Source organism: Phyllostomus hastatus, unplaced genomic scaffold (genome assembly GCF_019186645.2).
Source record: "Phyllostomus hastatus isolate PE091 unplaced genomic scaffold, TTU_PhHast_1.1 phas_scaffold_216, whole genome shotgun sequence".
In the NCBI taxonomy this organism is placed as follows: Eukaryota; Metazoa; Chordata; class Mammalia; order Chiroptera; family Phyllostomidae; genus Phyllostomus; species Phyllostomus hastatus.
The window spans coordinates 14,183,626-14,200,012 of NW_025334018.1; the positions used below are offsets into that span (position 1 = coordinate 14,183,626).

General features: G+C 41.0%; 2 protein-coding genes across 6 annotated transcripts in view; one reads left to right on the forward strand and one right to left on the reverse strand.

The window, feature by feature from the left end:
• Window positions 1-2,929, reverse strand: part of CAPZA1 (capping actin protein of muscle Z-line subunit alpha 1) — a 34,501-nt gene extending 31,572 nt beyond the window's left edge. Inside the window, exon 1 of the mRNA XM_045816795.1 lies at window positions 2,803-2,929. Coding sequence (XP_045672751.1) covers window positions 2,803-2,841 — 39 coding nt within the window. The 5' untranslated portion in view covers window positions 2,842-2,929. The remainder of the gene's footprint in view (window positions 1-2,802) is intronic.
• A 598-nt stretch (window positions 2,930-3,527) lies between these two features.
• ST7L (suppression of tumorigenicity 7 like) overlaps window positions 3,528-16,387 on the forward strand; it is a 74,907-nt gene continuing 62,047 nt past the window's right edge. For 3 of the 5 annotated variants that reach the window (XM_045816789.1, XM_045816788.1, XM_045816791.1), the window contains exons 1-4: window positions 3,528-3,775; window positions 5,563-5,645; window positions 9,732-9,894; window positions 13,166-13,220. In XM_045816789.1, coding sequence (XP_045672745.1) covers window positions 3,562-3,775; window positions 5,563-5,645; window positions 9,732-9,894; window positions 13,166-13,220 — 515 coding nt within the window. In that variant the 5' untranslated portion in view covers window positions 3,528-3,561. The remainder of the gene's footprint in view (window positions 3,776-5,562; window positions 5,646-9,731; window positions 9,895-13,165; window positions 13,221-16,387) is intronic. The other 2 variants (XM_045816790.1, XM_045816792.1) reach the window with 2 other exon arrangements.

Genomic DNA, 16,387 nt, shown 5'->3' on the forward strand with positions numbered 1-16,387 from the left:
AACTTCCTGTTTTATTTATGCAGCTCATCATGACCATTTCAGGTAACAATGCAGAAGTTAAAAAAACCAACTTCCTCTTTATAAAGTGATAAAAACTTCAGCAGTTAGTTATGAGAATGGTCGATCTTACTAGCTTTTGTAGAAATACTTGCAAGGAAATCACCAAATTCACCTCTGGGTTCAGTGGTTTCGGAAAATGTAAGAAAGATAAAAAGCTGTATTAAAACATATTTGGCATCAAGACACACATGCCCTAAAAAAACTCAAATCAAATGCGGTTGAAGTCTTAAAAACAGAAAAAATGGAAACTTCAGAGTTCCTTCAAGGAAGAATCAATACAAATTAAGGCTAAAAATATCTTTTTAAAAATTTTGTTTGCAGCTCTGGCTGGCATAGCTCAGTGGATTGAGCGTGGGCTGCAAACCAAAGCATAGCAGGTTCGAGGCCCAGTCAGGGCACATGCCTGGATTGCAAGCCACGGCCCCCAGCAACCGCACATTGATGTTTCTCTCTCTTTCTCTCCCTCTCTCTTCCTCTCTCCCTTCCCTCTCTAAAAATAAATAAATAAAATCTTTTAAAAAATTTGTTTGCAATTAAAATTTTATAGGATAAAAATCTCACTTAAGGGTAACTTATTGTTTCTGAATGCTAAGATATTAATTTCAACGAGTCTTGTTAGAAAAACACTTTCTCAATTCTTGAACTCCGTTAAAAGAAAGCCTGGGGGAAGAGGAGGCAAGTCAGGTATGAAGCTGAAGAGAACTGAAGAAATCTTACAAGTCAAAGCTCTTCCTTTTTACTTAGAGATCCACAACAGAGAAATACATCATCAGTTTCAGCTCTGTAAATGAGAACCTAACAAATTTCAGAAACTTCAAATTATATGGATTCCTTGGGACACTTACTATATCAGTTATTCTTAATTAGCCACACTAATGAAGACAGGTGGTTAATCTAAAACTGGTTACTGAACATCAAATTCGTCAACATTTTTGGGCAGATTTACCTTACTAATTGTGATTTGCTAATTTTGCCATTCATTAAGCAACAAAAGCAGCATGCTGGGAAATAAGAAGAACCAGGTTGTATCTGCAATCATAAAATCACTATTAATATTATAAACACTGTCACTGTTCACAGGCATCTTAATTTGCACTTTGAAATCCATGTATATATTGTCCTAAGTTTAATTAAAAAGGCATTCTAACCCAGTGTCAAAGACAAACACCTGAGAACACTGGTAAATGTAGCATTGTTTGGGCATAATAAACTTCAAAGTTTACTGTTATTTAAATGCTCAGTGAAACTGTGCTGTAACAATATTTTTTCTTAAAATACGAGGACCACCCGCTGGGCTCACAAGTGTTGTGTCCTGCCCTGAAGTTCACTGCAATTTAATTTCACCTGAATCTTAACTATGTGCCTTAGAACAAGCGTTTATTATAGTTTTCTCTCCAGCACAAATTCATGTAAAATGCCTTTCCCCCCTAAACTTACACAGGCATGAGAATTTCCAAGAAAGAGAACATTTAACACTAAAGTGCATTTCAAGAAGGCATGCCACATGTAGGTATACTATACCAGACTATTCTATACAGAGGACTCCTGGATCATAAACGGTCCCCTCCACCATCCCAATCTCTCTCATAGAAGAATTCTGTTTCTAGAGCCGAGGTACATGTAGAGAACACTCAAGGGCGCACATTTTGTAACAGACACTATAGGAAACAAAAGACATCACTCTTGTCCTACAGTCATCTAGTGAAATCAGTCTCATTTCTACAGGCCCTAAAATCACGTGAAAAGCCTGATAAACTGTGAACAAAGGTGTGCAGTTGTCAGAAAAAAAAAAATTCTACCTAACAGAATATGCTCTTACACTTCAGACACTGTTGAAAAAACAAGTACACAAATGACACACTGACAAATTCAAGTATAATCAAAGACACCCCAGTGGAGCATCAAAGAAGCCACGATGCTTTTGTCCAGACTTGAATGTGTCAACATGAGGTTTCTGGGCCTTATAAAACCATCCTGGAGTTAAAAAAAAAAAAAAAAAAGAATCCGCTGGCTACGCTCAATCGGTTAACAAGAAATTGAAAACTATTTTTTCAATGACTATCTTTAAGAGGATGTAAGACGCGAGGGAGGGAGTCACCGCGGGGCCCTCTGCACAGACATACAATCCGGGGAGTGTCGACAGGGACAAGAGCGGTGCTCGAATCCTGCATGAGGCTTACACATCTGACTGCGAACTAGTTCAGCTTATAGTTTGTGAGAAGGGACGGAGAGGGACCTCGGTCTGTCGAGGAGTCGTGACAGCAAAATCACTTCCTGGTAAGGAGGAGCAAAAGGGAAGTTAAGAGGCCACCCTGACCAGGAAGTGGCTCGCCCTAAACTCGCCCCAATCACACCTAAAAATGGGGGGATGGGGGAAGCCCTACCAGCTCAAGGCGGTAAAGCAACCGCCCCTTAATACGTCGCGACATCACCCTCGTCCCCTCTCTTCATCGACTCCATAGCCACGATTCAATAAGGGAAAAATCTCTTCTCCTGCAGGAGGGCCACTGGGCTGTGCCTCAGGCCCGGGAGGGAAGGAGTCGAGAAATGGGGAACTGCGGCCACTGTGAGCCGGGGTAAGCCCCTCGAGAGAAAAGCGTCCCAAGTGCTGCAGGCGTATGCCAGCACGGGCTAAGAAGCTCCTTTCTGCTGGGGTCCTTTCCAGGGATCCCACTGCAGCCGGGCCGGGCCCCAGTTGCCTGTCGCGGGAGGAGGTGAGAGTGAGAGAGGTGCACCCCTTACCTTCTCCTCATCCGACACCCGATCCTCGAAGTCGGCCATCTTGGCTGCTCTGGCCCAGCCCGGCCCGGGCGCGAGGCAGGCCGGGAAGGAAGCCGAGTGATGGAAGCACTGGGGCGGGGTGCAGGGGGCGCGTCGCAAAGACCCGCCCGGGCCGTGCGAAGGACCCACCCGGAAACGCCGAACCAGAGGGCGCCATGTCAGTTACGGGCGCCGGCACCCCAAAAAGTCGCCTTTGCCTTAAGTGATTTTCAAGTCTAATATCGTTCTCGCTGCTACATACATTTCCTCATTCATCTATGGAGGGCGCGTGTTTCGACTGCCCGAGCTCCATGCGGCCGAAGAGCAATTGCTATTCCTATAGGTTTTCTCAGCACCAGTGATTTCCATGGCAGACGAGTCCAAAAGAAGTGCGGCTCGGCCCTGCTCCATCGGTAGCTTTTCTAAGCCCAGGAAAAGGGAGAACGGGGTTGAAGGGTGACCCTCACTCGTATGGAAGCAACACCACTTCACCCCGGGGTCGCATCTCAGCCTAGTTTCTGCAGGAGTAGGCGCCGCTCCCCACCCCTTCCCACCCTCGGAAGGAAGAGGGAGCCCCAGCCCGGGGACGCTCCTTCACCTTCCAATTCTCGGTCCCCGTCCCCTGGGCCGCTCAGCCTCCACAGAGGCCAACCTCAGGTCCACCACTATCCCAGGATTCCCGACGCCGGGTTTCCTGCCCATCTCCCCCTCCCAGCGCCCGGCGCCTGAGGGAGCGGCAAGATGGCGGACGGTGGCGGCTTGGCTGAAGCCGCGACTGCTGCGTCTTCTCCCCCGGCACCTGCTCCCGGCCTGAGCCCGCCGCTGGGCTGGAGGGAGCGGCTGCGGGCCAGGCTGGCGGGCACTGGGGTCTCGCTGTGGTTCGTGGTGGGGCTGGGGCTGGGACTGCTTTACGCTCTGAGGGTCCCGCTGCGGCTGTGTGAGAATTTGGCAGCGGGTGAGAGGCCCAGACTTCTCCGGGGACGGGCAGGGGGCCAGGAGAGGTCCCGGGGGCAGGGGGCCAAAGGGCAGAGATTCAGTGGTCCCCGGTGGGCTTCGGAGAAGGAGTCGGTGGGGTGCGACCGAGCGGGATCTTTCTCGCGGGCCGCAAGCCCGCAGCTGACTGTCAAACCCCAGCTGCGGCCGCCGGCTCCTCCCTGGAGCTAAGGTCCGCCCTCCGCCTGCTGTCCTCGTTTACCCGGGGAGACGCCACCCGCCGAGCGGCCGGCCTCGGGCGGTAGGACAGACCGGGGAGCCCTTGCAGACTTGGACGCAGCGTCCGTACACGCCCCCCACCCCCAACCACCGCCACCATTGGTGGGAGCCCTCCCTTTGAGCCTCCCGCCGCTCGTCTGCGGGGGCCGCCGACCCCGACAACAAAGATGAGCGCCTCGGAGCCTCGCTTTAGAGAGCGAGGGTCCAAAAGAAAGAAAATGCCGTGATCATAACCACCCATTCTCATGTTTTAAAATAGTTTTGTCGAGCCATCGTTTTGGAGATTTTTTTGGCTGTTCTTGGCTTTGGGCTTTATCTGGGGTACTACAATAGAAAAGCACAGATAGTCAAGATTAAGAGAGCCACGGACCGCAGCGGGCTCTTTGTTTCAACATTTGTGCAGAGCTTGCGGTGTAGTGTGGGCTGAGGGTACGAAGCGAGTGGGAAGTGATGATCCCCGTGGGGTGCTGCAAAATCACCCTTGAGCAGGAGCCAGGACACGGGGGATGGGAGCCGGGGCCGCTTACCGCGCACTTACAGTGTGTCCGCCCCAGCTCTGAAACAGCAACCTCAGAACAAGACGGAAGCATTTCTGTTACGGGATGACTGTGACCGTCAGTACCGTGGTTTATTCTGTGCCACGAAAAGGCAAATGTCCCCATTTCTATCCCATGAGATGCCACGAAAGACCGAGATAATGTTCGGAAATGTTTTGGACTTTGTAGAATAAAAGCACTATGTAAATTCAGATACAACTAACATGCTAAAAAGCAAGCTAAGTAAATGAGCCTTGCTACACTGTTTGAAGTTGCAAATTTGGTGTCTCTGTAATAGTTAATTAATGAAATGCTGACGCGTTTTTTATGCTCAGTGAAATGTTATTCATTGAGCTGCTCATTTATTTTTCTACATGTTACGTAGGCACACCATTTAGATGAGACTAGCTAACTGTAATAAATGTTTCTCTCTGTAAAACCCAAAGTATTTATGAGACAATTATTTGAAGAGAAGAATCTGGTGCAGACTTGCAGGAAATCAGTGGCAAGGAGGGAGCTCTCAGTTTTTGCTCCTGTCTTTGGGCTGTTTTCCCTCTCTAGCTGACATAGCAAATACACACCCTGTTTTCTTCCAGCTAATTTGAAACACTGGTTTCTATCTCACCGAAATAATTAGGGAGTGTTTTAAACGTCTCCTGCAATAGGATGTTGGTTTAGCTATCCTTATAGATTTACAAAAGTTCTTAGCTAAATTATGATTTATAAGTTATCAAAAGCAAGCTAAATTATCTTATTTTAATCTGCTTATTTAACAAATCAACACTATAAAACCCCTTACATGTGTGAATTTTTAAAGGGTAGAATACAATGTGAATTTAAAGTAGCTTTTAAAAAATTACAACCTTTTTCAAATCAATCTCATACTAGGTAGTAATCCACTTATGTTCCTCTACTCAAAGACACTGCATATTTATAACTGGAGTACTTTGAATCTGCATTTTTTTTTAACTTAGATTTTTTTTCCCTTTGGCAGTGACAGTGTTTTTAAATTCATTGACGCCCAAATTCTATGTGGCACTTACAGGAACATCTTCTTTGATATCAGGACTAATATTTGTAAGTAGTTTCCATTTCCTTCACGTTTTTGTATTTATCTAAGTTTTGCACTTATCTAAGGATCAAATCTCTTTATATGGTTAGAATAATTATAAATATTTATGGATCAGCAGTCTCAAAATGTGTTCGGCGTTTGGAAAACCACTGCCTCTGCTCTCCACTTATAGAGGTTGACCATTTTCATTTGTGCATAAAAGACCATTGCCTGCTGTAGGGGACTGGGAGGTGGGTTGTTAACTAAACGCCTGCAGGGCCCAGTTTGGTGCTCTGGGAGGAAAATGAGTGACATGGTGGAGATTAAAAATTGAATTCCTTGCTTACTTTGAGTACTTGACAGTGCACGCTTCTTCTGGGGGGGCTGCAGCTGATGGTTGTCATGTGGACTTGCAGGCCATTTCTACCAGATCTCCCGGTCTTTCAAATGATTCCAAGAGAACCTGGATACACAAGTTTTACTATAAAATCTCATAATACTTTACTCTTGGCAACACCAGACAAACTAAAAATTTATCTCTGTCTTGAATTCAGCCTGTTGGCTGCCAGTTATCTTCCCTGGAGTGGTTCAGAGCAGGGATTTGGAGTCAGGTTAACCGTCACTTTCGGGGTGTGATTTATGAATTAATTTTCTATGTCCCAGTTTTCTCAAATGTAAACTGGGGGGTGGGGATATTAATAGTATCTACTTCATAGGATTATGAAGGCTAAATGAAATATGATATGTAAAAGCTTTTAACAGCCTGGTACTAACAGAGTAAATTTCGGCTATTGTTATTCTGAGAAGTCCTATGGTAAAGAAGCTTATTTAACTTTAATTCAGCTTCTCATTGTCTTGCTTGACCAAGCTAGCACTTTTAATTTTTAAAAAAGCTTTAGAATTTTATAATCTTTATTAACATCCCTAGGTACTAGTGTTTCCTTGAATAAACTTTGGAAAAATGCTGCTACCCATGAAAATCTTAGGAAGTATGGCATGCATGGCCAATGACTTTTTCCTCTACTTTTTTCTCATCTCTAGGTGGTGCTCTCCAGCTATAGTAGAAATAATAGCATCTGTGTTGGACTGTTTTGGTTTTGTTTTGTTTTTTTTACAAGGACTAACACTTGACCATTTTGTTAAAGTGAAATGCGGGACAAGAAAGGGATTTTTCTCTTAAAAAAATTATTGAGGAATTCAGGATGAAAAGTATGGGTTACTATAAGCCTCAAAAATTATTGATTTATAAAGCCCACTCATAATTAAACATACTTTAGCATATTTAGTCAATAGCATATGAGTCCAAATAAAGAAAATGAACTATCTTTAAATAACTGATGTAGTAGAAAATGCGTTGGTCATAGAACTAGAAGATGTGGTTTTTAAGTCTCGACTCTGCCAATTACTGTTTGATGCTTTGGGCAAGTCACAGCTATGAGTCTTAATTTCCTCATGTATAAGAGGGGGGAAATTTACATCTATATTATGCATATTACCTTTTTAAACCAAAGCTTTAAAATTAGGAAATTGAAGTAAAATTTTAAAGGTTAAATTATATCACTACTCTCGCTGTACTGATGGGTTTTCATCAGGGAAGGTTATTATTGTTTATAAGTTCTTTTATCACCTGGGCATACCAAACTTGTACACACACACACACACACACACTCACACACTTAACATATGCACGCACACTGAGGGAAGCTGGGGGGGCAGGCTGTGGAGTGGGTCGCAGGTCTGACGTCAGGCAGGCCTGAGTGAGAGCTCCAGCTCCGCCGGGTGCTGGCACGGTGGCCCGCGGAGCCGGAGCAGGTGTCCTCTCTGAAATGGATTGTCGTGAGGGGCGACTGGCAGAACCCACGTAAAGGGCTTGGCACAATGCTTGATAAGTATTAGCAGCTATCATCATTGCTCATTTGTGTTGAAAAGTTGACTCAGGAGGTGAAAATGACTAACCTTATATTAATTAATAAAAACTGCCAGCATTTAATATAGTGAAGGAGAGCGTGTCAGTGTTGCCTTTGTGATTCCTGTGACGACTGTCTTTTCTGTCACATGAATAATTTCTGTTTTTGTGATTTCTTCTGGTTGTTTTAAAGAGGTTTCATCCCACTTCTTAGTAAAACATGATAGAAGCCAAACCAGGGCTATATGTGGTGGTGATTAACTGCCTGCTAACTCTGTAAAAGTGGGCAGGAAGAGAAGCCATCCCTGACTGAGCATAAAATATTAGTGGCACGACAGAAAAAGTTCTGCACCTTGATTTTCTAGCTCTGTCCTGTATATGTTATAGCATTTAGTCAATGGAGTAATTGGGCTGCAATGTAGTACAAAATTACTGCATATTTTGGCATCTTTGTAATCTATTCTGTTGTTTACTAAAGCAAAGGATAAATTCCTGAAGGTTTAAAAACTGATTTCTCTGTGTGTGATGGCCTGTGTTTCTGATCACAGCAAAATAGTTTTTTGAAAGATTATAATCTCTTAGGCAGTTGTGGATATCTTTGCTTATTCTTCAAATAAAGGAATACATTTGTCTACCACCTTTGGCAGAATAGCCTGGCAGTTAACTTTCTAAGGAATATGGTCCACAGATGAGAGGAGGAAGACATTAAAGTTATTTTACAATCAAAGCATAGAAAACTAGCTACTAATCATTTGAATAATTTTAATGTATAAAGTTCCTGATTGATTGATGATTCATTTGACAAATATTTATAGAGAGCCTTTCATCTCTTAGGCACTCTTTTGGATTTTGGGGGATACCACGGTAAGCAGACAAACACAGATTCCGTTCTCATGAAATGTGGTCTAGAAGGTGATTGTGGACATTGCTTCATTCACCTAGCAATTTGTTCTTGAATACCTGCCTGCTGGGTGCCACACTGTTTCTGGGCATGGGGCTAGCAGCCATGAACAAAAAGAAAAGTCCCTGTCCTCTTGGAGCTGACATTATATTAGAGCAATATGCAGTAGGAGATAAATAAGTAGAACAAATAGTATGTTTTTACTATTAGTGATGCGTGCTGAAGGGGAAAATGAAGCAGAAAAAGGCATGTGAAGTGTCAGAGGAAAAGGCCGCAATTTCAGACAGGGAACTTAGGGGAGGCTTCACGGAAACAGTGACTCTTGAGTAGAGATCTGAAGCACACGAGGAAGCCAGCTGTGTGGTTTGTGTTACTTCTTCCTGAAGGGGCAGTGTGCTCGGGAGCTTGAAGAAGAGCAACGAGATCAGTTGTTCCAAGAATTATTACAGGGAAAAGACTCCTCTGGAAGGAAAGCACAGATCCAGTGTGAATACAGCTTTCTGTTCCATGGAATCAGGAAGTTTCCCAAGCCGGTGTCATTGAACCTGTAACCCAACGGAGCCAGGCAGAGGCAGTTGAGAGGGTTGCAGTGTCCAAATATGACACATTCTGCTGACTTAGCACCGAGCGCCAGCTTCTTTTTGTAACAGTGGTAAAACATGGGAACAGAAACAAGTGAATATCCTGATTTTTAAATGGTTCTAAATGGGGATCAACCTGACTCTTAAACTACATTAATAATACTGCCAAGTACTAGAACAGTAACTTTTTGCTCAAAAGGCACTTATTCTTGTGTAACCATGTTTAGTAATAGGACATTGAGGCTCTGAGAGGCTGGAGTTTAAGTGACTTGCCCAAAGCACACAGCTAACAGACAGCCAAATCAGGAGTCAAATGTGGGCATTCTCACCCTAGTCTAATCCACCTTCTGGGGTTCGTTGTTTCAAACTTGCTTTTCTCTTTAACTGTGCTCTAGACATAGAATAAAATGACAATGTAATGTAAGAGTTAGATTACCTACAGATGAAACCTTTTAATTGCTTTTAATATTTTATTTGCAGATGTCTTCCTTCTAGTTTTGTCTAAGTTTGTCTAAATTTCATGATAAAGCTATGAAAAAGGCATTTTACTTTAATTCAGCATGTGCTATTGGGGAATCTTGTGTTTGGCTTATTTTTTTTGGAAGGAGAGTACATTTAAAATGCTGACTTAAACAGGAACATCTTGAGATAATGTTTTAATTTGAGCGCACATATCTGTTGATCAGTCCTGTACTAAGGGAAGGGTGTTTTCTCTTTGTCGTAGATGTTTGAATGGTGGTACTTCCATAAACATGGCACGTCTTTTATGGAGCAAGTGTCTGTGAACCATTTGCGACCACTGATGGGAGGAACAGGAAACGGCATTTCAGAGCCAGGCTCTCCTTCCAGCAACAGAGAAAGTGAAACCAGCAGACAGAATCTGTCAGGTGACTACTTATCTAATGTGTTTTCAGAGCTGCATAGTTAAGATTGTGTTTGGCTGTGGGAGCTGGGAAACTCACAACAGAGAGAAGTTTGTCTTTCATGTAAATATAGGTAATCCACAGCTCGTACTGGGGAGCAATAATCAGCAGAGGCTCAGACTCCTATTTTGTTAGCAATGCAGTTTTGCCTTGTGGTCCAAGACTCTGACTTCAGCTCTCATATCCACATTCCAATCAGCAGGAAGGAGAATAGGCCAGGAGAAGTATACCCTTTCCCCTGCCTCACCCCACTGCCCCCAAGTGTTGCATACTGTATCACCTACTTCTGACTGGTCAGACCTTTGTCAAATGGCCACACTGTAAAGGAAGTTAAAATTGTGATTATTTTCTCAATGTACATATGCCCAGCTAATACTGAAAAATTAGGGGACCTTATTAGATAAAGGAGAGAACAGAGACAATTAGCCATCTCTGGCAAGAGAACAAAGTTAGGAAAACTTTGTTTTCTTTTATTCTCAATGCCTTTTATTCTCACTGCCTTTTATTCTCAATATATTTACAAGGACATCAGAATTATAGTTACTCAGGTATGGATATTCCTTTGTCATGCTTTAATTAAATATTTTTTCTCTATATGCATCTAGTAATACAAAATAAATGGTAATGATATACATTTAGGAAAGTAAAATTTTCAAAGCCAAATAGAAATATTTTTGAATTATTTATTTCATTTGGTATAGATAATAATCATACAAATGAGTAATTCCATAGATTGCCATAAGGTCTCATTTGTTCAGTAAACTTGACCACTAGAATTCTATTCGTTTAGTAGAAGAATACCACCTGAGTGCAGTTGCTGGCATTTTTTAAATGTGGTCAGAGAAAGTCTCCGAAAAAGTGCCCTCTAAGCCGAGCCCTGAACCAAAGGGTCGAGGTTCGATTCCCAGTCAGGGCACATGCCTGGGTTGCAGGCCAGGTCCCCAGCAGGGGGCACGTGAGAGGCAACCACACATTGATGTTTCTCTCCCTCTCTTTCTCCCTCCCTTCCCCTCTCTAAAATAAATAAAATCTTTTAAAAAATTAAAAATAAATAAATCTCTCCAATGTCTAGTTTAATAGAAGGCACGTTATTCTCATATCCGCTTCTACATTGTTGGGACCTGTTGTTTCGGTTGAAGTATATGAACAAAACCTGGTCTCACACAGATATTTAGTTGGAAAAGGGTGGAAAAGGGTTCAATTTTTAGAAAATTGTGGATATTCTTTTTTTGATACTATACCAAAACTTACCAAGAGGTACTTTCATAAAATTTAGTTGCAGTGTGGAATCCAAAGCTGTATTGATTGACTTTTCACTCTGTTGCATTAAAACCCATTGGTGTAGCTTGCACTCTGAGCACATCTTTTACTTATGCACAATTTCATAACATGATTCATTGGTCATTCAGAAAATGCTTGTTTACCGAGTTATGCCCATCTGCCAAATGTTGACACATTTTATTACACAGTTGTTAAAGATCACGTTTGTTAGTATCATCCCTAATACTACAGAAAGTCTAAGCATTGGGAAATTGCCAGGCTCACAGTAGCAGATACAGGTTTTTCAAAATTCTAGTATTTATTCAAAAGCTCAAATTTTGGCCCTGGCTGGCATAGCTCAGTGAATTGAGCACGGGCTGCAAACCAAAGTGTCGCAGGTTCAATTCCCAGTCAGGGTACATGCCTGGGTTGCAGGCCATGACCCCCAGCAACCGCACATTGATGTTTCTCTCTCTATTTCCCTCCCTTCCCTCTCTAAAATAAATAAATAAATAAATAAATAAATAATCTTAAAAAATGCTTATTAAAAAAAAGCTCAAATTTTTAAAAAAGACTTTATTTATTTTTATAGCAAGGGGAAGGGAGAGAGAAATAGAGGGAAAGAAACATTAACTGGCTTCATCTGGGGTACCCTGCAACCCAGGCTTGTGCTCTGACCAGGAATTGAACCCGCCACCTTTTGCTTTGTGGGACAACACCCAACAAACTGAGCTACACCGTGGGTCAGGGCCAAAACCTCAAGTTTAATTATTGACGGCAAATGCTGTTTTTCTTCCTTGAAGTTGACAGACCCCTTTGTTCACCTTTGAGAAAATGTCTGCCAGGTGCCTGTCTATAACCATAGGTATTTTTCTTGGTGGCTCTTTCGAGAAAAAGCGATGTTGGAGGTAATAAATCCAATGACAACTAGTACAGTTTAGTGTCACTGCCTTGACTCAGGCTAAGTTACAGTTTTGCCCACCATTGGTTTTATACCATCACTGCAACTTTTCAGGATGGGGACTGGGGTGAAGCAAGTCAGGTGCCTGGGATAAAATATTTAAGGAAACCCTCACTCTTAAGGTTGAGTTTAAGTCAACACAGTTAAAAAAGCAGCTATCCTTAATGTTGTAGCATTTGTTATGAAAAGAGTTGTTACTTTGCAGTTCCATGAACCATACTTGGAGAACTGCTGATCTAAACAAAGATCTGGTATCTGTTATTTTTTTTTTGCTTATAAACCTTCGATGACTTCTGACTAAGGATAATACCTAAACTCCTTTATATAGTTTGTAAGCTCCTTCACCAATTTCCCCATTCTATTTTCTAGTTTTATTTACAGCTCTCCCTCTCACCCCCCTACCCTGTACTATACCCTAACCACGTTGAGTGGTTTTATGATACTTCATTTGCTTAGAGTGTTCCGCCAACCTTCTTCTCATCAACAGTGATTGGTGATTCGGTGTCAGGTCAAACATCACCTTCCTTCTAAAGCCTTCCCTAATCCCCAGAGCAAAATTAATCACTTCGTGTTTTTCTCTTGGAACAAACCATATCTCTCCTATAGCACTTCATACAGTTTCAGTGGTAGTTTACATGACTCTCATGGTATGTTTAATTCTTTTAAAAAATTATTCTCAAATGCTGTGCTAGGCTCCAGAAATGAACAAAATTTTAAGAGTTCATATTTAAAAAGGAGAAACTTAAAACCAAACAGATAATCACATTATGATATGGTAAGTGCTATCATTGAATTGTGAACTGAATACTGTGAAGACAGAAATAAGGGCATTACTAGATTTAATTGTCTACTTTGTGAAGGTGGGGTTGATCCATGCCTTATTTGTCTTTGTGCTATCAGTGGCTAGCACTGTCCTTGGCGTACAGTGACTATATAATAAATGTTGGTGAGTTAAGATTTAACTGCATTTGCTTAAACTGTCTTATTTCCTCCCTTTTCTCCTTTGTTTTTTAGAATGCAAGGTATGGAGAAACCCTCTAAACCTTTTCAGAGGAGCAGAGTATAGGAGGTATTACATTTTTCTTTCTGTATAATTATGGCATTGGTTTTAGAGTAAAAGTATTATGGAAACACTTGTTTTTGTCACCATATCACAGCTCTCCTAGTTGGAGATACTGATGCATGATAAAGTAAAGTATTAGCCCAAAGTTTAGTTGACAGCATCTTGACTGCATTTACTTTTATGATCATGAGAAACATCGCTTCAAACCATACATTTGTCATACATAACAAGCATACATTTGGCCCCTGGTTTGAAAAGGCAGAAAGCCTTTCAATTTCAAATGTCAGTGTGTTCTTATGCATATGTGCTCGATTTCAAAATGTATTTGAGGATTCACTAGAAAATATGAATCTGAATGTGATTGTGAACTTCATTTATGCAACAGTACAGAATATAGTATTTTTATATTATATTTTATATTGCCATTTTCTATCTGCTCTACTGTGTCCATTTCTTTCCTGGTTTTTGCACTAAATGAGAAAACATATTTTGAAATTTATGACCAAAGACACTTTATGTTTTACCTGGAGATAGACTGTGCATGTTATTGAATTCATTGAATAAGAAACATCATGTGTCTGCTGTGTAGGGGTGCTGTGTAAATGATGGGGATGCTAAATGATTAAGTGGTCATCCCTGTGCTTAAGGACGTGATGGTGTAGGACAGTCAGTCCTGGGATGTGGAAACTAGGCTTTTATGAGAGATGCCATTAGCCTATAGTAAGGGATTCTGCAAGAGACAGGTCCTTGAATTTCTCACTGTGTTCATTATAAAGGTTTTAGGCTATTTGTTGTCATATTATGCACATCTACTTCATGAAGATTTTAAAGAGAAGTTTGTTAGTATCAGGAGCACTCAGGCTTCTTTTGAATGACTGGTCTCTGTAGAAGTCTGCATTTCACAGCGATTGCTGTCACAGTCTGAGCTGCAGTGGTAACAACTGTGTGTTCCCAGAGGGCTTGGAGTCACAGGGCAGTCACATGTTAGCCTCACCCAGACCCCACTGCATGGCCCAGTCCTTGTCTGTGCTTTACTGAGTCTTTTTTAATTTACTTCTCGTCTATATTATTGATGCTGCATGTTAGTATATTTTAACTGTTTTAAGTCATTTTGGGAATAATACAGGTTGTTAATAAATAATTTTTATAGTTTTAGAATGTGTAGCAAAACTGCTAAGTGAACAAGGATTGCTTTCTTTTTTTTTATGATAATTTCTCACAAAAATAGCTAAAATCTTTAGCAAGGCAACTCATACTATTAAAGAAGTAAATATTTTTAATCATATGTAAATAATGCAATGGACTTTTAAAGTCTTTTTTCAGATTATAAAATATATGCATATTCATTATAGAAAATGGGAAAATAAAGAGATGTATGAAAAAGAAAGTAAAAAATCACCTCTTCTTACCACTAAGTAGTAACTGCTATCAGTATTTCCATCTAGTCTCACTTCCATATGCATATATAGAAACAAAACTTGAACATCAGAATATGTGGATTTCTCACAGAATTTCTTCAAAACATAAATTTATTTAAAAACATGATTTTCAGTGGTTGTATTTATGGTATGCTTCCCTATCTGGGTCACAGATTTTATTTCACTGTTAACATTTACACTAGAGTGATGTCTTTATATAAAAATATTTAGCCACATATATGATTATTTCCTTAGGTTTGATTTGTTGCACTGGGATTACTGAATCGAGAGGTGTGGATGGTTTTTTTTCCTTTCCCTTTCATCTTCTTTGATTATGGAAAATTTGAAAACTAATAGTAGAGAGAATGGTATAATATAATATCATATACACTTCCTCTAGCTAGGTGTGAATATTTTTAAGACTTTTTTAAAACAAGATTTTATAGCCCTGGTTGGCATAGCTCAGTGGATTGAGCACGGGCTGCGAACCAGTGTTGCAGGTTCGATTCCCAGTCAGGGTACATGCCTGGGTTGCAGGCTGTGACCCCCAGCAACCGCACACTGATGTTTCTCTCTCTCTCTCTCTCTTTCTATCTCCCTCCCTTCCCTCTCTAAAAATAAAAATAAATAAAATCTTAAAAATATATTTTATTTATTTACTTATGGAGAGAAGGGGAGGGAGGGAGAAAGAAAGGGAGAGGAACATCAATGTGTGAGAGATACATTGATTGGTTGCCTCTGGGAAACGCCCAACTGGGGACCTGGCCCACAACCCAGGCATGTGCCCTGACCAGGAATGGAACTGGGTCACCACCTTTTGGTTCTCAGGCTGGTGCTCAATCCACTGAGCCACACCAGCCAGGGCAAAGACTCTTGGTAGATATTATCTAATTGGCTCTTGGAACCAAAATGTAAATGCTAAGTTACATTTATACCAGCAGTATGTGTGAGGCCATATTCCACCTGACAATGTATGTATATTTACCAATTTGATAGATGAAAAGTAAAAATTTATTTAATGTTTTATTTGTTAATTACTAATGAGATTACATGGTTTTTTAAAACCTTTTTTTTTAATTTTTTTTAAGATTTCATTTATTTATTTTTAGAGAGGGAAGGAAGGAAGAGAGAGAGGGAGAGAGAAACATCAATGTGCGGTTGCTGGGGGTCATGACCTGCAACCCAGGCATGTACCCTGACTGGGAATCGAACCTGCAACACTTTGGTTTACAGCCCGTGCTCAATCCACTGAGCTACGCCAGCCAGGGCTGAGATTACATGTTTAAAAAATGTATTTACGAGCCAGTCTGTTCACTTGCTATTATCATTGTGGGTTTTGGGAAATGAAAGTTTAAATTTCTAATTTGGTAACATCTGAAAAAAGTTCCTCTTCACTTTTTTGTTTTGAAAGCCCTTTACCAACTTGACATCTAGTAAAAATCTACCCATGTTTTCTCCTTTCTTTGTAGTTTTACTTTTTATACTTAATTCTAGCCCACTGAGAGTTTATTGAAGTATATTTAATAAGATATATATCTAAGCCAAATTGTTTTATCCCTTCAAGTCCATTTTTGAAGAAGTGTTTGTTGAATAATCTAGCATTTTCCTTTTTGAGTTTTTGTGTTTTATTATACTCTAAGTAGTTGCTATAGGTTATCTCTTCTGTTTTTCTGATTATAACAAGCTTTAAAAAAACATCCTGAAATAGAATTTTTAGCAGTGTATTTTTTAATTTTAAAGTGTCTATTATAGCAA